The sequence below is a fragment of the Penicillium psychrosexuale genome (genome assembly GCF_028828465.1).
Source record: "Penicillium psychrosexuale strain IBT 29551 chromosome Unknown utg000004l, whole genome shotgun sequence".
Classification (NCBI taxonomy): Eukaryota; Fungi; Ascomycota; class Eurotiomycetes; order Eurotiales; family Aspergillaceae; genus Penicillium; species Penicillium psychrosexuale.
The window spans coordinates 8,034,694-8,055,970 of record NW_026643189.1 but is presented as its reverse complement, the minus strand read 5'-3'; the positions used below and the strand labels follow the sequence as shown (position 1 = coordinate 8,055,970).

The 21,277-nt window shown below is 49.6% G+C and overlaps 10 protein-coding genes across 10 annotated transcripts; 2 read left to right on the top strand and 8 right to left on the bottom strand.

Annotated features, from left to right (window-relative positions):
* Nucleotides 1-71: 71 nt before the first annotated feature.
* Nucleotides 72-1,532, bottom strand: N7518_008922 (uncharacterized protein; the record flags this gene model as incomplete). The annotated part of the gene is made up of 1 exon (XM_057189849.1): nucleotides 72-1,532. The coding sequence occupies one exon, from the start codon at nucleotides 1,530-1,532 to the stop codon at nucleotides 72-74; it is 1,461 nt and encodes a 486-aa protein (XP_057041552.1).
* An 837-nt stretch (nucleotides 1,533-2,369) lies between these two features.
* N7518_008921 (uncharacterized protein) lies at nucleotides 2,370-3,079 on the bottom strand (the record flags this gene model as incomplete). Its single annotated transcript, XM_057189848.1, has 3 exons — nucleotides 2,370-2,521; nucleotides 2,576-2,863; nucleotides 2,917-3,079. 3 exons carry the CDS (start codon nucleotides 3,077-3,079, stop codon nucleotides 2,370-2,372), a joined length of 603 nt encoding a protein of 200 aa, XP_057041551.1.
* Nucleotides 3,080-4,191: 1,112 nt separating this feature from the next.
* Nucleotides 4,192-6,292, top strand: N7518_008920 (uncharacterized protein; the record flags this gene model as incomplete). The annotated part of the gene is made up of 3 exons (XM_057189847.1): nucleotides 4,192-5,077; nucleotides 5,125-6,033; nucleotides 6,084-6,292. 3 exons carry the CDS (start codon nucleotides 4,192-4,194, stop codon nucleotides 6,290-6,292), a joined length of 2,004 nt encoding a protein of 667 aa, XP_057041550.1.
* Nucleotides 6,293-7,131: 839 nt separating this feature from the next.
* On the bottom strand, nucleotides 7,132-7,701 carry N7518_008919 (cysteine hydrolase family protein; the record flags this gene model as incomplete). Its single annotated transcript, XM_057189846.1, has 1 exon — nucleotides 7,132-7,701. One exon carries the CDS (start codon nucleotides 7,699-7,701, stop codon nucleotides 7,132-7,134), a length of 570 nt encoding a protein of 189 aa, XP_057041549.1.
* Nucleotides 7,702-7,970: 269 nt separating this feature from the next.
* N7518_008918 (uncharacterized protein) lies at nucleotides 7,971-9,410 on the bottom strand (the record flags this gene model as incomplete). Its single annotated transcript, XM_057189845.1, has 2 exons — nucleotides 7,971-9,289; nucleotides 9,341-9,410. 2 exons carry the CDS (start codon nucleotides 9,408-9,410, stop codon nucleotides 7,971-7,973), a joined length of 1,389 nt encoding a protein of 462 aa, XP_057041548.1.
* Nucleotides 9,411-10,225: 815 nt separating this feature from the next.
* Nucleotides 10,226-11,875, bottom strand: N7518_008917 (uncharacterized protein; the record flags this gene model as incomplete). Its single annotated transcript, XM_057189844.1, has 1 exon — nucleotides 10,226-11,875. The coding sequence occupies one exon, from the start codon at nucleotides 11,873-11,875 to the stop codon at nucleotides 10,226-10,228; it is 1,650 nt and encodes a 549-aa protein (XP_057041547.1).
* A 1,172-nt stretch (nucleotides 11,876-13,047) lies between these two features.
* Nucleotides 13,048-13,907, top strand: N7518_008916 (GNAT family N-acetyltransferase; the record flags this gene model as incomplete). Its single annotated transcript, XM_057189843.1, has 4 exons — nucleotides 13,048-13,087; nucleotides 13,138-13,427; nucleotides 13,484-13,601; nucleotides 13,660-13,907. 4 exons carry the CDS (start codon nucleotides 13,048-13,050, stop codon nucleotides 13,905-13,907), a joined length of 696 nt encoding a protein of 231 aa, XP_057041546.1.
* Nucleotides 13,908-14,106: 199 nt separating this feature from the next.
* On the bottom strand, nucleotides 14,107-15,428 carry N7518_008915 (glycoside hydrolase family 5 protein; the record flags this gene model as incomplete). Its single annotated transcript, XM_057189842.1, has 3 exons — nucleotides 14,107-14,165; nucleotides 14,222-14,639; nucleotides 14,694-15,428. 3 exons carry the CDS (start codon nucleotides 15,426-15,428, stop codon nucleotides 14,107-14,109), a joined length of 1,212 nt encoding a protein of 403 aa, XP_057041545.1.
* An 808-nt stretch (nucleotides 15,429-16,236) lies between these two features.
* Nucleotides 16,237-18,780, bottom strand: N7518_008914 (uncharacterized protein; the record flags this gene model as incomplete). Its single annotated transcript, XM_057189841.1, has 1 exon — nucleotides 16,237-18,780. The coding sequence occupies one exon, from the start codon at nucleotides 18,778-18,780 to the stop codon at nucleotides 16,237-16,239; it is 2,544 nt and encodes an 847-aa protein (XP_057041544.1).
* A 1,585-nt stretch (nucleotides 18,781-20,365) lies between these two features.
* On the bottom strand, nucleotides 20,366-20,839 carry N7518_008913 (uncharacterized protein; the record flags this gene model as incomplete). The annotated part of the gene is made up of 2 exons (XM_057189840.1): nucleotides 20,366-20,626; nucleotides 20,786-20,839. 2 exons carry the CDS (start codon nucleotides 20,837-20,839, stop codon nucleotides 20,366-20,368), a joined length of 315 nt encoding a protein of 104 aa, XP_057041543.1.
* Between the last annotated feature and the right edge of the window lie 438 nt (nucleotides 20,840-21,277).

Here is a 21,277-nt window from a genome sequence, read left to right as displayed (position 1 = left end):
TTGACGAATTCATCGCTTTTATAATGGCTATCTCATAACATGCCTGCGTATATACACTTCGTCGCCCATACTCACCCCCGATAATCAAGCAGCACTTTCAGCCGCACAGGACCAGGGGACGCTGCACCACCAATACCATCCAGGTGTTTTTTCGACTGAACATAAGCATCAACAACCTTCTTAGCATCGGGCGTGATAATCGAGCATCCCTTCCCATTAGCCTGACAGATAGACATGCCATGCACAGGTTGATTCGAAATCTGCGCCTGAATAGCCGAAACATCCCATCCCGACCAGCCGTTATTCTCCCCGTCGCCGAACCCAAACTCGCCCCAGGTACACGAGTATCCACCCCATTGATCCGTGGGTAGATGATCACCAGGCGCAGCACCCCAGGCGCCCTCAGAGTCCTCGTCAAATGCAACATAGCGAGTCTCACCGGGCGCAATAGTAAATGTCAGAGCAGAGTGGCCATACCATCCGGTCAGCTTACCGTCAGGCCCGACCTTGTTCCACACAACCACTGTCCAGGGCTCGTCGTTTGGACCCGTGAACTGCGCCACGTATTTGTAGGCGTGTGCCTCGGTCGGACTGACATTGATGATGTTGCTTCCCCAGGGGTTGCCAACATTCCCCTGGTAAAGGATTTCGGTTCCTTCGCCTTTTGGGAGAGTACGTCCTCCGAATCCGTTTGTTGAAAATTGGCCGTTGGGTGGGGTTGCGGTCCAGTTCACTGCAGTCGGATTGTCTGGCTTTGAGCCCGGGAGGATCTGGTTCACTACTGGGACACCAGGGAGGACTTCGCTTGGTAGATCTAGAACCGCGTTGATGGGTCCGTTGTTTTTGTGTGGTGGTAGAGATGGTCGGTTGGCAAGGACGGCTTTCTCTTCTTCCAACGAGCCCTTGGGTAATGTGTCTACAAGGAGCGTTGCTTTTTCTGCCTTTGAAGGATTGTCGGGCAGTGTATCTCTAAGTGGCGCAGGGCTGGCTCCTGGGTAGACGGTGACCTTTACGGTATTCGTTGCCGTTTTGGTGATTGTGTGTGTCTTGAAGATGGTAGTGGTTTCCTCTGGCTCTGTTGGCCTGGGAGCCGGGGGATTTGGCTGAGTGAATTGAAGTTGAGCGGATCTGGTGTTCGTCGGAGCAGGGAGAACAGGCTCAGGCTTCGGTTCACCTTGATGCCAATGCTCCTCGTATGCCTCTGGACGCGCGAGGCCATGCACAGGATGATCAGTCATATATGATGCAGCCTCGGGCCTGTTTCTGACAAGTGTGAGAGTGCTGTGAATCGTGTTGGTTGGCGCGCAGTTTCCAAAAACGGTGGTCGTGGTCGTGATGGTAATAGATTCCACCACAAAATCATTTAGACTGGTATTCACATTCTCCCAAGCCATGTTTCGCGGCTCCAAGTCTTCAACAGGCGGCATCAAGCGCCGAGGGTGATGGCGATGGCCATGTGCAGGATGGTGGATGCCAGCAAAGACATACCCGACGAAGCCTGCAAGAAGGACGTGAATAGACACACGCCCCATAGCAAAATACAAAGATTGATTGGCAATAGCTCCGTAGCGGATTAGGTAGTTGATAATTGACGCGATAGATCAAGGCGTCAATGGGGTTATATTCCAAAAAATAAGAGTCGCGCTCAGTTGATCGAATGCATGTCGATGGCGCGGTGTTGGCGGTTGTAGTTGTTGTCAAGCAAACACGCGATCTGGGACAGGACTTCGCTTTATAAAGCCCTTTGGAAAAGGGAAAGACCTGGACTGTGTATCTGGAATGCCATCACGCGCTTGGCCTTTGAAGGGCTTGAAGGGGACAGTAGCAGCCCTGAATTCCGGGGTTCCTTGGCCGGCCCTTACGCATTTTCGTGCAGTTCAATGAGCGTTAATATGATGGTATAAGATTAGATAATTCCTAGACAGCGCAAAGAGAGCAATAAGAATAGGAGTTCCTCTTGGGAAAGTAATGTTCGATGCGTCGACGTTGACGTTCAACCGAAGTAGATGCCAATGTAGCCCCTCGCGTCGCATTCCGGTCCTGAATCACATTCGTCCCTCCTATTTCACGCGTAAAAGAGACTTTAAGGGTATTCAATAAGGACGTAAATCATTTTATTTGAGCGGTCGATATTGAGTCTGTGGATAAATGACAATATGTATTTCAATGAGTGTATGGAGAAGTGCTAGAAGGGAGTGTATATCAACAGAATATAATGGACAAATTCTTCCAACAAAATTCAGAAAAAGCATACGGTGAAAACACACGAATCAGAGAATACTACCGAGTGCCTATTTTTCTGCTTTCTTTGTTTTCCTTTTAACGCAAGACTTACAATGCGACTTCTTGTCCCCCTTCCGGAGAGACCATCATGCGCAGGAACCCGAGACCTGGGTTTGTGGAGGTCCGACATCGACCAACTGGGTACCAGTAACAGTAGTCACGCTGTGGTCAATGCCGTTGAAAACGCAAGTAGCGCCCTCGGTGGTGGTTTGAATGTGGGAAATGCTCAGAGGGTTTACTACAGTAATTAGTGTCTTCGGTTGTTTATAGCGGAATATATAGATAGACATACCAATTTGAATCCATTCACCATTGGATGGGAAACTCTGGGTAAACTGAGCATCGGCAGCTCCAATGAAAGTGACATGCACTTGATCACCATGGGGGTGATCAGTGGAAGGAGGTACAGGGGATGTACCCGATCCCTGGACCTGGCAAGACGCAGTAATCTGGGTCTGTGGAGGGCCAACATCCACCAATTCGGCTCCGTTGACGATTGTCACGCTTTGATCAATGCCGTCAAAGGTACACTGGACCCCGGCAGTGTTGGATGAGATGTGCGAGATGCTCAATGGGTTTTCTAAACAAAGTTAGAATACTTTCAGTCTAGCGCATGATTAACAAGGGGCATACCAATCGAGACAGTGGACCCGTCAGTAGAGATGCTTTGAGTGAACTGGGCGTTGGCGGCGCCAATGAAGGTGATCTCAACTTGATGATCTCTTTGTTTCACTGGAATCGCACTAGCAGTAGCCGCATAGGCAACAAAGAGACTGAAGATTGTAGAGGCCTTCATTTTCGGACAAAAGATAATTGGAAGATTCAAGATTGTTGAGTGGGTAGTTAGTAGATTGTTCTAGCTGTGTTCACACAGATGAGCAATGAGATACCGAAGCGCTTTATATACCTTTTGCTCTATACCTACTAGACCTCCAAGACAAGCCTGTAGCATGATAATAACACTGGTTTCTAATATTAGATGATATGTGTATTCTTTTCCACGGTAGATCGGATAGTGGCGTTAGGATGTCTACCATCTAGGGCATAGCCATTATGTCGGTATATGGAGAGAACCTTGAAATGGAACACCCCAGATGACTGTTTCAGATGATCCAAGGTCCTCATTTTTATTCTCGTATAACTACTAGAGTGCAGTTGAAGTCCAGGTATACAAGTTGCGAGTTATTTGCATATACTCGATGATTCATGCTGATTTACTTAATTACTATATACTATGTAGTTATTCAGACATGTCCTTCGAATTATTGAAAGACAGTCAATAAAAGACACAGTCAAGGCGTCATCTATACTATATAATGACCAGTTCCTGGTCCGGGAGACCCTGTGACCACCCACCCCATCCCCGGATTTTTGGATTCTCAAACATCCACCTGATTGTGTCTCAGAATTGTAAGCACTTCATGTCTTTTTTTAGTTGTGTTCTTCGCGGTTTGGCAATTTCCGCCCGGGGCAATGAGATTTAAGTTGGGTATGTCATTAACCCTTCTTTACCTTCGTATTTTTGCTGTTTTCTGGGTTCAATGTGCTATATATAACCTCACCCAACCTTATGCGGAGTTACGCTTGCCACTGATCCATGCTACTCTTATTTTTTGACTACTATGCTTATGTCTACAACATATAAGAGGTAGAAGTTGGAGACAACAAATATTCAACCAACCCCACACTCCAATCTACCAATCACGACACTCTGTCCAGCTTATCAAGAATCCAATACGCGCTAAACCCTTTCGAGGAAAAGATGCGCCGTGTGACCAACTGGCCAATCAGATCTCCATCAGCGCGAAAGATTTACCCAAAAGGGAAACCAAGGGGGGCTCGTGCGAATATAAATGCATGGCGATACCCATCTTTGCAGAAAATATCCTCCCTTGAACATTATCAAGAATGGCGAGCCTTCACCCTTTTGACCCAATCACACCAGGGGAGATCCAGTTGGCGGTCTCTGTCCTGGAATCAGCTTTCCCCGGTGTCAAGCTGCGCTACAAACGCATCGATCTCCAAGAACCCGCCAAGAATGAGGTTGTCCCATTCCTCGAGGCTGAGCGCCGAGGTGAAGTGCGCCCGCTTAAGCCAGCACGTTTGCTGATGGTGCTCTTCCACCGATTGGACAATGGGTCTTTCTTCAAGGCTCTGATCAACGCAGACACCAAGTCCATCGTGTCAGCGAAAGAGCTGCCCAAGGACATCCAGGGTCCACTGGACATTGACGAAATGATGGAAATCGAAGAGCTCTGTCTCAGCCATCCAGCTGTCAAGGCTGAGATTGAAAAGTTGAAGCTTCCGGCTGGCCACACCGTCTGCTTGGATCCGTGGATCTATGGCACCGAGGATGCCAACGAGACTCGGCGCTTGTTCCAGTGCTACATGTACATTGTGGCCACCGACCACCCTCAGAACAACCAGTATTCGCTGCCGTGCAAATTTTCTCCGGTGTTTGATGGTATCACTCGCAAATTGGTCCGTATCGATTATCTGCCAGGCGGAGCCGATACTCAAAGCACAGAGACGCAGCCCTGGAAGCAGGTGCCTACTGTGCAATACGCGCATGACTTGCTGGATGAGCCTCTGCGCACCGATCTGAAGCCCTACATTGTTCAGCAACCAGAGGGGGCGTCCTTCAATGTTGTTGGGAATGCCGTGTCATGGCAAAAGTGGCGTTTCAGGGTGGGCTTCAATAACCGAGAGGGTTTGGTGCTGCACAATGTGACATATGATGGTCGCAACACCTTCTACCGTCTGTCCTTCTCTGAGATGACAGTCCCCTACGCCGGTATGTTCTAATACTCTCCTTGTATTAGCCCATCTAATTTATTCTAGATCCCCGTGCCCCCTACCACCGAAAGCAAGCCTTTGACGTCGGTGACGTCGGCTTCGGTATCACGGCTAACCAACTGAGCCTCGGCTGTGACTGTCTCGGTCACATCAAGTATTTCGATGGATACCGCACGGATGCCCAAGGAGCACCGGTTCAACTGAAGAATGTCATCTGCATGCACGAGCAGGATAATGGCTTACAACACAAACATACCAATTACCGCACTGGTGCAGCGACTGTCGTCCGTAACCGCCAGCTTGTGGTTCAGATGATCTGCACCGTTGCGAACTACGAATACATCTTCGCTTTCATCCTCGACCAAGCAGCCAATATTGAGCTCGAGGTGCGTGCAACCGGTATTCTCTCGACGGTGGCCTTCGAAAATGAGAATGGCCAAACCGTGCCATGGGGCACGAACGTCGGACCAGGCGTTATGGCCCCCTTCCACCAACACATGTTCTCCCTCCGCATCGACCCTGCTATAGACGGCTATCAAAACACGGTTTACTACGAAGACAGCGTGCCCATGCCCGATGATGATAAGAACCCATGGCTCGTCGGGTACACCACAGAACAGAACGTTATTAAGACCAGCGGCAGTGCCTCAACCAGCGTTGACCGCCATCGCGTCTTCAAGATTCGGAACGACTCTATCATCAACCCCATCACCCACCACCCCATCGCATACAAGCTGCAAACCATGCCAAGTCAGATGCTTCTCGCACACCCGAACTCATTTGGCTCGAAGCGCGCCCGCTTCGCGACCCGTCCTATCTGGGTTACTAAATACCAAGACGACGAGCTGTTCGCCGCCGGCGAGTTTACAAACCAGAGCAAGAAGTCGGAAGGCGTGGAAGTGTGGGCTGGACGGAATGATGCAGTCGAAAACGAAGACCTTGTTCTCTGGCACAGTATGAAATCCCATCTAACATTTCCTGAAATGGCAGCTAACTGTTCCCAGCATTCGGTCTCACTCACAACCCCCGTATCGAGGACTTCCCTGTTATGCCCATGGAGCGTGTCAGTGTGATGCTCAAGCCGGATGGTTTCTTCACTAAGAATCCTGCACTGGATGTGCCGGCTTCGAATCAGTCTTTCAACCAGTCGACTTTGCATCCCGAGCCGGCGTGCTGTGCGGGTTCTCAGGAACGGGGACAGGTCAAGTTGTAGATAATATATGATAGAGGGTGCGACCTCTGTAAATAAATGCCCCCGCATAGAAGCGAATATAACGAATTTATTCCAATCCAATGCACGCTTCGCAGTATTTTGTAGTGTCCTTCTTTGTGGTGTCGCTTGTCGCTGCCGCTCATCCGCAATATAGACTATCTGGTGAGGTCAACCGGGCTCAAAGCAACGATATCCATTCCTGAACATGCCTGTCTTTAAGGTGTTAGTCGAAGTAGGAAGGTCCTATGTAGGTCCTGCCTTTTGTCTTGCATACAGTACACCGAAATTCTTCAAGGACAGCAGAGCTAAGGTCACTAGAAGCCATTGGGCTGGGGAATTGTAGTCCATGGCTGGGTGAGAATGGCTGTCGGATTGTATATCCACCTTTTGCAGGACGACTTCAAGCTGAGATTTCAAATTTAGTATTTGAGCGTGCTACAACGAAGATATGGTGTGAAACCAATCAGCGAGTTGTTGCATCTGAATTAAACCATCCACAATCCTGTCCAACTCCGAAGTAACACTGACATATAATTAGCTTATTTGCCCCACGAAGCTAGGACCGGGTTGGTTATTCCTCGATTATTAGTATGGTTAATTGTAGGTTTTGACACGATACGACGAGGTAGGTGCCCAATAGACGCCTACGTATTCATCCAACAGGGTAGTTTGTAATATTTCGGAGGCTCCTCATAACGATTAAAAGACAGCATGGCTAAAACCGAGCGCTTGAATAGATCGACGTCACCGGACTGGCCCGCAACGAGACAGTCAATCCCCCAGTATCCATATGGAAGCAAGGTAGCACTAGTAAAGCAAGCAACGACCGAAAGGAATATCTAGCGCCCATCCAGGATAGAAAGCTTCTCGACCCACTCGTTCGCCGAAACAACATCTGTCCTATGTGCAAAGACCTTCTCCATCAGCACTCGGTGCAGCTCCTCATCACGATCCATGCAACAATCCTCCAAGACCGTAACGCGGTAGTCCATATCCATTGCCTGTCGAACAGTCGACAGCACAGCTCCACTGGTGATTAAGCCCGCGACAACGAGGGACTTCGCATCTGCGCAGCGCAAAAGCATATCGAGTTCCGTAGCGAAGAAGGCCGAGATGCGACGCTTGGTGAGGATCACTTCTCCAGCCACAGGGGAGATAGTTGGGTGAACTTGCACCGACGATTGGCCTTCGATATATTCACAGCGTGCGGCGACAGAGGAGATAGAGGTGTTGTCTACGTTCTTTTCTGGATAGCCGGGGCGGAAGGCAGTGACAACGTAGATAATTTTCAGGTTGGCCTTACGTGCAAAAGCGACAGTTGACGCCAGGCGTTCGAGGTAGGGCTCTGTGTTGTCGAGGCGGTCAATTATCCCGTTTTGGACATCGAGGATGAGGAGGACGGTTGCCATGGCTGGCTATTGATGTGTGGAGTTGGAAGATATTGGAAAGGTAGAGATTGAACAAAGATGAGTTTAGATTTAAAAGAGAAAATTCAAGAGAAAGTTGATATGGAAAGGAGATGAAGGTGTTGTTGTTGTTGGAAAGCGGTTCCGGTATTATGAGATCCCGGTACCGGCATGACCATGGATTTTTATACAAAAAAAGAAAAAGTTAACGATCGCTCACACTCACAATGTTGTTGAATACATGCTTTGGGATACCAAGAAGTGAAGGTATATCAGTCGAGTCTCCGTCTCTTAACCGCAAACTGTGTCAAGAGCTCAACCCTTTCTTTCAGACGAGCATTCTCTTTCTCTAGATCCCCGCGATCCAGGATTAAGTCGTCTCGATACCTCTTTTGTGTTTTAGGCGACCCTTCTATGAATTTATCCAAGATGTCTCGATGTTTCTTGGACGACATGACCGAATCAGATGAGTGTGCCCCTGGAGTGGCCCGAGAAGAGTTTGACAACCTAGGGGTCCGGCATGGTGTGATGGGCTGGTGATTGTGTAAAGCCTCAGGCTCACTGTCGGATTGACTTCCCTCCGAATCAGAGCTGTCGTCTCCCTCTGGGCTCTCTTGTGATTGTCGTGGTGAAGGAGGTGAATACTCGGGGGTGGAGTGTCGGCTCATTTCCTCCGTGGATGGGATGACGGGTAAAGGAACACTTGTTCGAGGTGTGGCCCGCGTTCTCGAGATTGTCGAAAAAGTATCATCCGAGTAGAGACGGCTATCGAGAATGGAGGCTCTATCCTCAGGCGCGGCCGTAGCTCGATTCCCTTGGAGGCAGTTGCGAAGACGGAATTCATCTAGCGGCACAAGGCAGCTTTGACGCCAAAAATCTGCAGCTTCTTCTGCTCGCTTAGAGGAAGCTACCTCTCCATTGATCCATGATGCAAACTCCTCCACGTCCAGTGTGATGGCGTTCTCATTGTTATCGGAGAATCTCTTTCTCATATACTCGGTATAGCTCTTTTGCATCGGCCCAAAAGCGATGTTTTCGATTGGGTTAAAGAACTGTTGATCGTTCTGGGGAAAAGAAAGACAAGCGATCCTGTTTTCCCAGCAGCACTTTTCGAACTCCGGGAAGACTATGCGAAATCGATGGGAAATCAGCAGAATTCTCCATGCGTCACGCCGACCTCTGGGTCGGGTCTCTGACTGGAAGACGGTCTTCAGCCAGTCAAGTGCATGATTCGCCTCGGCCCAGCCCGACTGAGTGAAAGACACCTTGATTCGACCAAAGTTCTTGGTCTGCGGTGGATCTTGGCTTCTGCAGACAATGTACGGGGGCAGGTGCTTTCCTCGTGTTGAGCAGCAATGCATAACAGATGAGAATGCCCGTTCTTCTCTCTTGTGGTTTTGGTTCGTTGGTCGAACGAACATAAGGCTTGCCTTTCGATACATGGTGGTAACAAATGCGGCATCTTCCATAGCATAGATATTGTCGTTGGAAACCTGGAATCGCTGCTTGATATCTTTAAATGCTTGAAAGAACTTCCAGGCTCTGCGATCTTCATGTGGACCTTTCAGTCTCCGTGTGTTTCGCTCTTTGGCTATGTAACCAGCAAGTTCTTGATGACGCATTCAGAACGCCTTCTGCCAACCGACGTTGAGGTTGGGTCTGTAGGTCGTGTAGTCGTGGAGATATGCATTGGCTGTATCCTTTGCCAACATGTTGTTATAAGGAAAGAATCCATGATTCAACCAACGCTCTATCCGCTCAACAACTGCATTTTCGTCCTCGACCGAGAGAGCCGGCGGAGCCACGACACCATACTTCTTTCGCAGATATGCACTAGCAAGGTGTGTGTGGCAAGTGAGATGGAGGCGCCCCAAAAGCAGTGAGCGTACCCTATCTTTTGGTCTGACGACTAAGACGGGGCGGTTGAAAGAGACGCACTGCGAAGTTCAGGCAAGAATTGACCTGAAAGTCTGACGGAGAAAATTTGCACTGGAAGTGAGCTCTAGGGTTGTAAACATTGCCCAAGCCTCCACACTGCTAGCCCAGCAAATTTTCCGGTTCATATTATTAGATTGCTGCATTTCGTATGGCTATTCGAGCTTTTTTTCTTCAAGAAGTGTCAATTTGGGAATAAAGTGGATGATGCTATTCCACTCCAGGCCATAGTGACATATATCCACCGAGTGTGAATATTTTCTTTTAGCTTCTTTTTCTCCCGCGTAATTTTCCCGTTTGGAATTCTGTTGAGGCAGTGCCCAGAGACTGGATAATTTGAAAGTCAGTTCATAAGATAAAATATCATGGCAGGTGTTCAGAGGTCGATTCGTTTTTGAATGGTCGCAGTTTACTACATGGAGATATGAAATTGAAGCAGCTTTTTTAGTACACATGATTCAGGAGGGCAACATGAAAAGAACAGACGTGGAAGGACAAAAATACAAAGAAACAAAAGAAAAATGGAAATAATGATGCGCTGGACGTTCATCTGAACTCCAGAGAACCTCGGTGCAACGACAGAATCTCGTATTCAACGAGTCCGTGATCTTTTGGAAGACGACAATGGCGACGATTGAATGGTCTCCTCGAGCTTCCAGACGCAACTGGCATAGCTCAACGTCATTTCCTCCCGGTACCGTTTCTTCTCGGCGGACGATACCGTTTCGTACCTATCAAAGCACTCTCTAAAATCCGGAAGCGACATCACCGATGGTGGTAGGAAGTTCAATTTGCGGGACGACTTGGGGGTTTTAGGCTGCCTTGGTGTTCGCGACGGCGTGACAGGGACATGAAAATAGGAGCTTTGTTCTTCGCTGCTCGATTGCTCGGACTCGTTCTGTTCCGAATCATGCTCGGTGTCCGAGGAATTTTCAGAGGCTTCTGGTTCTTCTGGGACCTCCTGGGTGGGCGTTCCTCGATGCTGTGGACCTTGCAGCGACCGTCGCGAGGATATCTGCTCTTGGTGAACAATGACAGATATAGGATCGTCGTCTTCTCCAACATTGTTCTCGTCTGGTGAGACATGGCGTCTCCTAGCACGAGTTGGGCTGTTGGGCTCAACGGTTTGAGATCGAATCCGGTCGCCCGTTCGACGTTTGATCAATCGTGTGCGGCTAGGTGGAAGCAAGCAAGTAACAAACCATGCGTTCGTACATTCCGTGCTCCGATCGGGGAATCCGAGTTCACGGTCAATAAAGGTCGCAAATTGGGATGGTGAAATGGTGTATGGACATCTCTGTCGTAATTGTTTCTTCATATGCTCTGCATAGAGCTTATCAAGGGCGTTGAAGATCCCATTTTCAAAGGGGTTGAGATATTCACTGCCTTTTTTTGGAAGACAGAGACAGATGACATTTCTTTCCCAGCACGTCACAAAGAATTCAGGCGTCACGGGAAATTGACTATCAATCAACAGAAGACGTCTTTGGCTTCGGTCTCGTTGACCTCGCTCCCGGCGCCCAAATGGACAGGTTTCCCTCTCAAACACACTATTCAGCCAATCTAGTGCATGCGTCTTTTCAGCCCAGCCACTGCTATTGTACGATATCGTGATTCGGTTTTCGTGCCTTCTGGGCCCTTGAACTTTTGACGTTTTGAAAATGACATATGGCGAGAGCGGTTTGCCGGTGGCTGGGTAACAGTAGATGACAGAGGCAAATGCACGGTTCTCAGACGATCTCCGGCGGCTTATGTTCAAAGGCTGCTTGTCCTTTTGAATTGTGGTGGCATACCCCGTGTCTGAGAGGACATAAATATGCTCATTATTGAGTCGATGGTCTGATCGAAGGGCCGCAAACTGATCTATGAATTCGCAGAGCTTACCATCTTCCACGGCAGGATCTTTGTTTGACGGTTCGCCTTTCTCTGCCGCTCGGGACCTTTTGAATTGTTCGTGAAAGTCCCGATTGCGAGCAAATATCCCACCGTGACGACTGGTACCATTGTCTGAGCCACCATGGTGCTTGAAATAGGCGCTAGCGATTTCTGACACCATGGATTGCTTTTTCAATTGAAATCCGTGGTCCTTCCATCGTTCAACGTAGTCAATGATCGCTTTATCCTCGACAGCTGTAAGACTGTCATTAGATGTCTGCGGCTCAGGAAGTACGCCATTGCCATGTCTGGGCCCCAGTGCTCCGGATCTTCTCCTCATCCTTGCCGCCATGGCGCTGTGCGACATGATTTCTGACCGTATAGTGTGACTCCGGTCCGCCCACGTGCATAACACTCGCTGATCGTCCAATCAAGTCAATGTTAGAATGGCCCAAGGACAGTTCTGCCTGAGGCCGTTGAGTGACTGGGATGTCCGAACAACGGCGAAGAGAAATTGTTCAATGAAGTTGCTGAACACGGATTTCTCACGGGAAGAACATCAAGGCACCGTGGGCGTTCTGGGCAACCCGAAAAATAAATTTGAGCATTGAGAGCGAGCACCGGCTTATAAACACTGACCAGGTCCCACCTTGTTAGCTCAACAAAAAAATCCGGTTCAGGCTGGGGTACGGAGTATGGATACCTCGTCTCTTTTTGTTTGGTCCTAGATTGTCAATATGGGTATAAAGTGGATGCGATTCTACTTCGAGCTAGTTTCCATAGTGACAAGTATCCACATAATGTCGAAGATTCCTTCTGGCTTTGTTTTCGCCGTTCCGGAGAGTGAGTATAGCGGTGAGCAAGAATAAGAGCCTTGGGAGTCTTAGGTCTTCGGTATCCATTGAAAAGTGAGCTATGATAGACAGTGAATATCATTGGTGAACCTGGCTGCACAGCACTTCTGTTTAATTCTGGTGGCTGGCGCTGCTTTATGAACAATAATCCGCTGATACCGCCAGTCCCAAGCCAGCGAGTGTGCAGTCATGTCGGTCTGGTATTCTGATCGCATTCGTTCAAATGCATCTGCGAACTTCCGAATCCTTAGCTCATATGTTGGAATATCCCAATGAATGATGTCGGACCAGAATTCTGACAGCCGTCGCGGGCCGAGTGCATCCCGGGGAGCTCCAGTGTTTGTCAGCAGACTGTGGTCCCACTAACTAACTAGTTATCCACAGCGGAGATGAACGAGGCATTCTCAATAGAAGCAGATGACTATGAGCATGACCGAGAGCATCAAAGCATTGATGATAATAGTTGTCACCTGTGCATCCAAGTCAGGTGCTCGACATCCAGAGGTCAAGACTCATCGCCTGCTTACATAACAAACTCCATGACGTCGATGCCAAACCCATCAAACGAATCTCCTCGCGCACATTTGCGCCTTTCCTATGGCTGCCTTCATCATTGCCAGGACTTGGCCAATGACACGTCAACCTAGTTCACATGCAACCACTCTTCTAACCTAAAACAATTACCATGGCTGTAGCATCAGTCCCAATCACTCACGGCGGTGACAGTGAGTATTTCTAGCTCAAGGATGATGCTTAGATACTGACAAAACTATAGGTATGCTAGACTCGGTCGCAGCGCTGAACGGTCGCGTCTTCGACACCGACCCCGTCATTACGTACATGCTACTAGACATGTCGCAGCAAAAAAGGTTGGCTTATCTGCCGACATACTGGACCGCGCTCATCAAGTCAGCCTTGCTTAATCGCGCAGTGATCACCGAAGCCGATGGCTGGAAGGCCGCCTCTGTCATGATTCCACCGGGTGGGTACGTTGACAATGCCTGGACTCTTCTGTGCGCTGGATTTCTGGGCGTGTTGTGGAAAATAGGACTCCCGGGCGTTAAGGTAAAAGCCCAATATTCTCGCAGAGGACAATCCTGACCGAACTAATAATTATCTAGCGCCTTTGGTTCGAATTCTCTGGTATGACCGACAATGCGAAGAAACTTGGTCTACGTGGACAGAGCCAGTACTACTACGTTTTCAGTCTCGGCACCGAGCATGAACATCGTGGCAAAGGTTCGACAGCCCCATTCCTGACTACGTCATACTGCATCTCTTACTGATATCTGTCCAGGCCTCGCCAAAGCGATCATGCGGGATCACCAACAAACCGCTCAAGCCGCGAACCTTCCGATCTGGCTCGAAGCAACGTCTGCAGGGTCATGCGCTCTCTATCTGTCGATGGGGTTTGAGGAAATCGAAGAGATTCGGCTTGGGAAGGGCAAGGTCGCTGCTGATGCTAGCCCTCAGCCTGATGGGCCAGGAGTCTCCCTTTGGGCGATGGTGTGGTGGCCAACCCCAACTCCTGAAGCTATTCCCTAGGCTTTACAGGTATCCTTCTGCTTATCCGTACGCTTATTGCTAGCATGTGTATGTATCCAAGTGCTCATACTCATGCTCACTATGAACAACCCGATTTATTCATATTTATCCATTGTTTCATGGGCGATATAATGCTGCTATTTCAACCCAGCTAACAGTATACAGCCTGGCTGTTCGGTTGACTCGACAAGAGACAAGCTCAGCAAACACTCTGCACGCTGTTCAAATCCTTAGGAATAACCCCAGCCTTGACAGCATCTGCAAGAAGTCAGCTATCATCGTCCAATTCTTGACGAATGGAAAGAAAAACTCACCCTGGTAAGACCACCGGTAATCATTCAGCTGAGATTTCCAGGTCCAGAAGATCCATCCCTGCTGCTTCTCATAGGAGTGAACCTGCGCCGCAAACCACTTTCCATAGAAGTCGGTATTCGAACTGGGCTCCCAATCCGACGACGCCTCGATATCATCCGGCACAGAGAGACTCCATTCGCCGACAATGTTGGGCCAGTTGCTATCACGGTTATCGCCGCAGGAAGTGCTGATGTAGTTGTCATGCGAGGGGCTAACACTGGTATCCCATTTGATGTAACGATGGTCATCATAGGCCATGTAGGTCAAGTCGTCGAGATACTCGTTGGGATCACCCGAGCCCCAGGACTTATCCATCGTCTGAATATGGAGGTAGTCATTCGAATCGACGGAAAGCTTCTGCTCAGCGGCACGGATACGCTGTATATTCTATTAGTCCATACCCGCGACGTGAAGACCGAAAATACTGCTCACCTCAACAGCCTGCGGGTAATACTTCGACCGCATAGACGACGCCGACGCCTCATCCTGAACAGGCTCATTGACAATCTCCAACATGCCCACGTTCCTCATCTCGTCCGTCTGATAGACAAGGTCCACCATCCACTCGAGCCACTTGAGCGCACGCTCATAGTTGTAATCCGTATAGAAGCCAGGCTCAGAGGCATACTGGCCCGTAAACGCATTTTCCGCCTCCTGTGCACCGGGCGCGCCATGCAAGTCGATAATGATATACAAACCACTGTCACTAGCCCAGCCGCACAATTTCTTCAGCTGATCAAGCCCACCCTGGGGGAAATGCTCGCTGCCGGCATCAACGATGTCCTCGCGCAGCCAGTAACCAACCGGCACGCGGATGGTGTTCAAGCCATAGCTCACCATCTCATTGATATCGTCCTGCGTCGTCCAAGACGCCCAGTGGTTGGCGAAAGCGGTGTTCGCGGCGTCTTGGCCGAGTGAGGAAACGCAGTCGAATTCCGAGTTCTTTCCGCCGCAGCCCATGTCGCTCCATTCACTCTCAGCGATCCAGGGCTCGAAGACGAATTGGGAGCCGAGGTTTACGCCGCGGATTTTGCCGTTGGAGGATTTGAAGAGGTTTGTGCCATCTTTGGCGGTGATGGATTTGTTCTCTTCCGGTAGCCAGGCATTTGTTAAGGTGGCTAGGGTGGTCAAGGTGGTGACTGCGGCGAATTTAGATATCACACCCATGATGTTCGTTTGTAAGGGGACTGTGAATGAGATTGATTGGATTGGAGAATGGTAAGAAAGAGATGGATTTCATCGCATATAAATAGTCTCTGCCATTTCCCATACACTCCACAATTTAGTTCAATTGCATGTTATAGAGGATGTCATGCATGTTCCACGATGATATTGGCGTAGGATGAAACCGACGACTTTCCTATTTGGGAAACTGGGTTGAGACACGCTGCAGGGTCCGGGGGTTGATTGGCGGCGGATACGATAAATATTGCCCTGCTTCTTCACCACGATATCCACTTGAGATTATCCAGCGTCGCTCTTAATTAATCCCTCACCCTGGCGGTGGTCGATGTTTGATCATCTCTGAACTTGCTGGATTTGGCAAATGCGGGCCTCCAATGTGTGGGCCAAGATCGGCAGGCGCTACAGCCCTGGGGGCCGTCGGACGTTGATGAAGACTTGGTAGAGGACCTCTTCGAGGTTTCTTCTGGTTGTCTTTTGCTGTATGTTCATAGCCAAGTGGTCTATCAGGTTGGCCCTTTTTGCCGTTTAAGACATCGGAGTGTCCTTACTATGTAACGTCCCTAATATCATCTTGGGCCAAATAGACCGGGATTATTAAAGTCCTATGTCGCCAAGGACTGAAAGACGCATAAGCATCTGACTATTCTGTTCTATTGTTCGAAAAAGCACTTAGGCCTTCATCCAGCTTACATGAAGACTGTCAAGACAACGTTGATTATCATTAGAGAACATTAAAATCATGATTGCGTTCGCTGCAATCGATATAAGAAAATCATAAAATATAGACTCCTCACAGCGCCTTGAGCAATTCCTGGATCAAAGGCAAGAAGCTTGTCACGTCATCGATCAGCACGCTTGTCTCGTTGACGAACTTAGGAGTGAGGAGATCATGAGCGTTTTCCAAGAGCGCGCCAACATCCGAAATGACAGATGGCTTGAGCAACTTCTTCACCTCGGGCAACAAATCAGGCACGTATCCAAGAATCTCCTTGAGCGTGCTGACCACCTTGGGGGTCAAGAGGCCATCGGCGTTCTCGACAAGGTCTGCGGTATCGTCGACAAAGGCGGGCGTGAGCAAAGTCGTCGCGTTGGTCACAATGTATCCCAGGTCGGTGATGATGGTGGTGTTCAGCAGTGACTTTCTGAGATCGGGGATCAGGGGAATGACGTCGCCGAGGAGATCCTTCAGTCCAGTGACGATGGTTGGGGTCAGGAGGTCGTCTGCGCTGTCGACCAGACCAATGGTCTCGTTGACGAACTTGGGGGTCAAGAGGGTGTTGGCGTTGGACAGGAGAGAGCCAATGGCAGAGATGGTGCTCTTGTTCAGAAGCGACTTCAGCTCCGGAAGCAAAGGAATGACGTCCTTCAGGACCGACTTCAACCCACTGGCCACCTCCGGAGTGAGGAGGTCGCTGGCTTCGCCGACCAGTCCCTTGGTTTCCTTGACGAAGTCTGACGTGAGCAAGTTTCCGGCGTTGTTCAAGAGGGCCTCGATCGAATTGATTGTTTCCTTGGTCAACAGCAACTTCAACTCGGGGATCAGCGGAGTAAGGTCGCTAAGAAGCGACTTTAGAGCCTTGACCAGGTCGGGGGTGAGAAGGCCGACAGCCTCGGTGACCAGAGTATTGGTATCCTTGACGAAGGAGTCCGTGAGCAACTTGTTAGCGTTGCCAAGCACGTTCTCAATTGCGCTGATAGTGGCTGGCTTGAGCAGGCCCTTCAGCTCGGGAATGATAGGAGTAAGCTGAGTGAGGAGAGACTTCAGCCCGTCAACCGTATCCGAAGACAAGAGCTCACTAGCTTCATCGATCAAACTAGTTGTCTGGTTCACGAAGCTGGTAGTCAGCAGGCTATTAGCATTGCCGAGGAGAGTCTCGATCTCTTTGACATTGCCCTCAGTAAGCAGACCGCTTGCCTGATTGATAAGAGGACCGGCTTGGTTGATAAGCTTGCCGGTGGTCGAGATAAAGCTGGGCGTGAGCAGCTTGTTGGCATTGCCCAAAAGTGATTCAATCTCCTTGACATTACCCGCGGTGAGAAGACCGCTTGCTTGGTTGATGAGAGGACCGGCCTGCTTGATGAGCTGGCCGGTAGTCGAGATAAAGCTGGGTGTGAGCAGTTTGTTTGCATTGGACAAGAGTGACTCAATTGCCTTGACATTGCCCTCGGTAAGGAGTCCACTGGCGTCGTCGATGAGAGGGCTGGCCTTGCCGATGAGATTGGTGGTCTCCTTGACAAATGTGGCAGTAAGCAGCGTGTTGGCGTTGGTCAAGAGTGACTGAATCGCTTGAACGTTCTTCTCGGTAAGCAGGCCACTGGCATCATCGATGAGAGGGCTAGCCTTGTCAATGAGAGGGCTGGCTTTGTCAATGAGGTTTGTGGTCTTCTTGACGAAATTGGAGGTGAGGAGGTTGTTGGCGTTGTCGATGAGATTGTCCACCTTGTCGATAAACTGACTGGACAACAACTTATTGGCCACCTGGAGGAGAGTTCCAATCTCCTTGGTGTTCTCCTCGGTCAAGAGGCTATTGGCATTGTCAATGAGACTACCGGTCTTCTTGATGAAGCTTGCAGTCAGGAGGTCGTTGGCATTGCCCACCAAGGTTCGGAGCTGGTTGTCGACCGGGGGTGCTAGACCGGTAGAGAGATATTCGAAGGTGTCGGCGAAATTACCCAAGAAGCTGGGGTTAAGCAAACTTTCAAGACCACTTAGAAGGTCCCCAAGGCCGCCACTACCCCCGAGCAAACTCGACAAGGCATCTTTCAAGTCTGGCAGGATATCAGAAGATGTGGTATCGTCGGAACTACTATCAGAGCTGGTAGACTTGGTGCTTGAGGTGCCTGTATCAGATGCAGCGGAGGAGGTAGCCTTGGGGGCCGAGGAGGTAGTCGCCGCAGCGAAGGAGCTAGTTACAGCAGCCGAGTTATCAACAGTTCCAGTCGAACTGGCTGCATCGGCTGAATTTGATTTATTCGCATCGGCACCAAGAGCGGTCTTTATACCACCGACCACGGATTCCACAGGGTTGGCCGTGGTCGGGTCTGCGGTTTCTGCAACAGCGGTGGTCTCTTCCGTCGCAGGCGCAGGCGCAGTAGCCGTGTCGGCAGCATTGACGGTGTCGGCGGCAGTAGTAGTCTCGGCTGCGACATTGGCCTGATTGACATTGTTTGCCTGAGCAGTGGAGGTTGTCGGGGCTGAGGTTGTCGGAGCGGCCTCGTCTACACTATTCACGACGGGGGTGACGGATTCCACCGAGGCTGAAGGTGCGGCTGGACTTCCGGTCACATTGACTGCGAACAGGAGGGCGGTGGCGAGCGTTGGCAAAAGACGCATGTTGTCGAATGAGCCTATCTAGCTGTCGTTTCTTTGGTTGATATCTTGTCTGACCAGTCCAATTGGCGTCGATTCCCCAAACCTGTCGTTCAAAAGTTTGTTGCGGAGCAGGAAGAGCCTTCGAAATATTCAAAAACTCAACCCCGGAGCGAGTCATCTCTTTATTCGCATTTCGATGGCACTGATCGTCGCGCAGTAGACAGGGTCCTAGCTAAGCGCAATTGCACTCATGTGTCTTTCTTTGCGTGCTCCGTACGGAGTACGAGGTTGCTTCATGATCACCGAGGAAATAGGGATCGACACCGAGGCAGAGTAGCAATGACCTCCCATGTGATGGGCAGTGATGAGCAATTCTCACTATAACTCCGCTCGATGGCAGCGTCTGAAAGCTTGCTGTCGGCCGTGCCTGGGGACTAGGTAGTGATCAGCACTAACAGGGTAAAGCTAATAAATTTGCTCCCGAGGTCCAGCCAGGTACATGTGTTTGCTTTGCAGGGGGAAAGCTGGGCATCCGTTAAGGTAAGCCATCGCAAAGCTTCGTATATTGGCGTATTACGGATGGACGCGGGATTTCCGGGGCAAAAGGCCGGGGCAAAAGCGGGGGATGCATTATATTTCCCCACAAGTAGTCAAGATGAGGAACAAGGCCAATGATGGGGTGGAATGGAGCGAACGACAAGAAATTGGAAGAAAAGAAAATGAGGGGAGGTTCGGACTTGGGGCTGAAAGAGGAAATGAACGACATGTCGCTACTCATCGCTCATCTCCACAAGCTTCGCAGTTCCCAGATATCAGAGTTGGAGATGCTATTGTCGATTTCCTTTGTATTGGTTTACATTTGAAAATCAACAAGCATTGGGAGGTTATTCATGAGAATTCAGATCTCACCTACGGAGTATACATAAGAAACAATCGGCAACAAGTACGGAGTACTACAACATATATCCTCTTCAACGGGACGAAAGAAGTTGAGATCGTCGAGTGTTTATACCAAAGTCCAACTTGGAAAGCTAAACGGTCATCTCTTATTCCCTTTTGCCATTTGCTTCGTTTTTTATTCCAGATGTCTGTTAGCCTACCTTAACTCTGTATCCCATACTACCTAGGTCTCGATCTCTTGTCAATGCCACATACCTTCGCATCAAGGGGGTGTCCAAGTCACTCGAGCGTGACTCGAACGACCTAGATTCCAGAAACCATGTGCGCACCTCCTTCTGATTGGCCATGTTTCCCAGTAGTCTAAACCCAAAGCCCCCATAAACTCTGACCACGATAATGTTGCAGTCAGTCAGGTCCCCGTGGCCCGTGGGTAAAGGTCCACGGGTGAGGAGAAGGCATGCACTCACGGAGCCGCAATCTAACAACTTCCGGTACTTTGTCGCTTCAGGGTTTTGCCAAAACATCCCACAGTTCGTCGACCGTGCTCGATGGGCCATGTGTCATCCCAAATCCATCATGGTGAAATGATGAGGACATGGACACTTTCCATCTTAGCGAAATCTTAGCGGAGAGGAACGAGCGGAGCTGCCCCAGATACCCAGCAGTCTTTCCCGGTCGGGTTGGGGGATTGACCAGCAGATCTCCTCTAACGGTACCCCAGGCCCAGGCACCCGCTCGACGATCTGGAATACTCGCCCTCGGTCCACTCCTGCACGGTTGTGAGAACGGGGAAGGTGGTATTCTCTTTGATAAAGTGGGCGTTGATGACCTCATGGCTAGGAGATTCTCTCCCGCGCTCCTTGAGAAGAAACCTTGAGCCGAGGGACAGTAGCCTCGATTGCTCCGTGGAGGCGCACGCTACTTTCGTAGGCAGGGGCCATCCGATGATGACATTGAAGCTGTGATTCTGTATTTCCTTGGAATCGAGATATTTGATAGATTAAAATGTCTCGGACTGGTGACTGGTGATTTAAGGAATGAGGGAGAATCACAAGATAAACTGCTCGGTTACGATGTACTCTGTAGCGGTGAGTCAAGGGACTTTCCAGGGTATACGAGCACATACCACACGGATTGGTACATTGGGCAGTGACCTATCGTCGAGATTAAAATGATCCATCTCGGTTGGGTAGATCTAAAGCCTCGGATTTTTCATTTAAAAGTTGGTGATGGCATTCCTTTATCTGGGGTCTGGGTATGACAATGGTCATATTGGCTTCGAAATATGTATCGTGCGTTGCAGACTAATGCAGGACAGCCGAGATGGAAACTTAGTAGCAAGTGATAGCTATCAAGGAACCAGTACTATAAAAAAACAAGTGTCGCACTATTCATTTTGCTCTAACAGTAGAAGGAACCGCCAAGCGTTGGGCATCAAAGTTGCTCCCAAGGGTTTATTCCAGTGCTACTCCGTACTTTATTCCTTCGAACATTTGAAATCCCCAGGATTAGTGCATCAACTTCTGTCTAGAATATTAGTAGTTACTCCCCCATAGCCGACGTGTTTACAACAGGACTGTTAGTGTTAGTAGCACGGGGTTCCAAATACAACTAATCT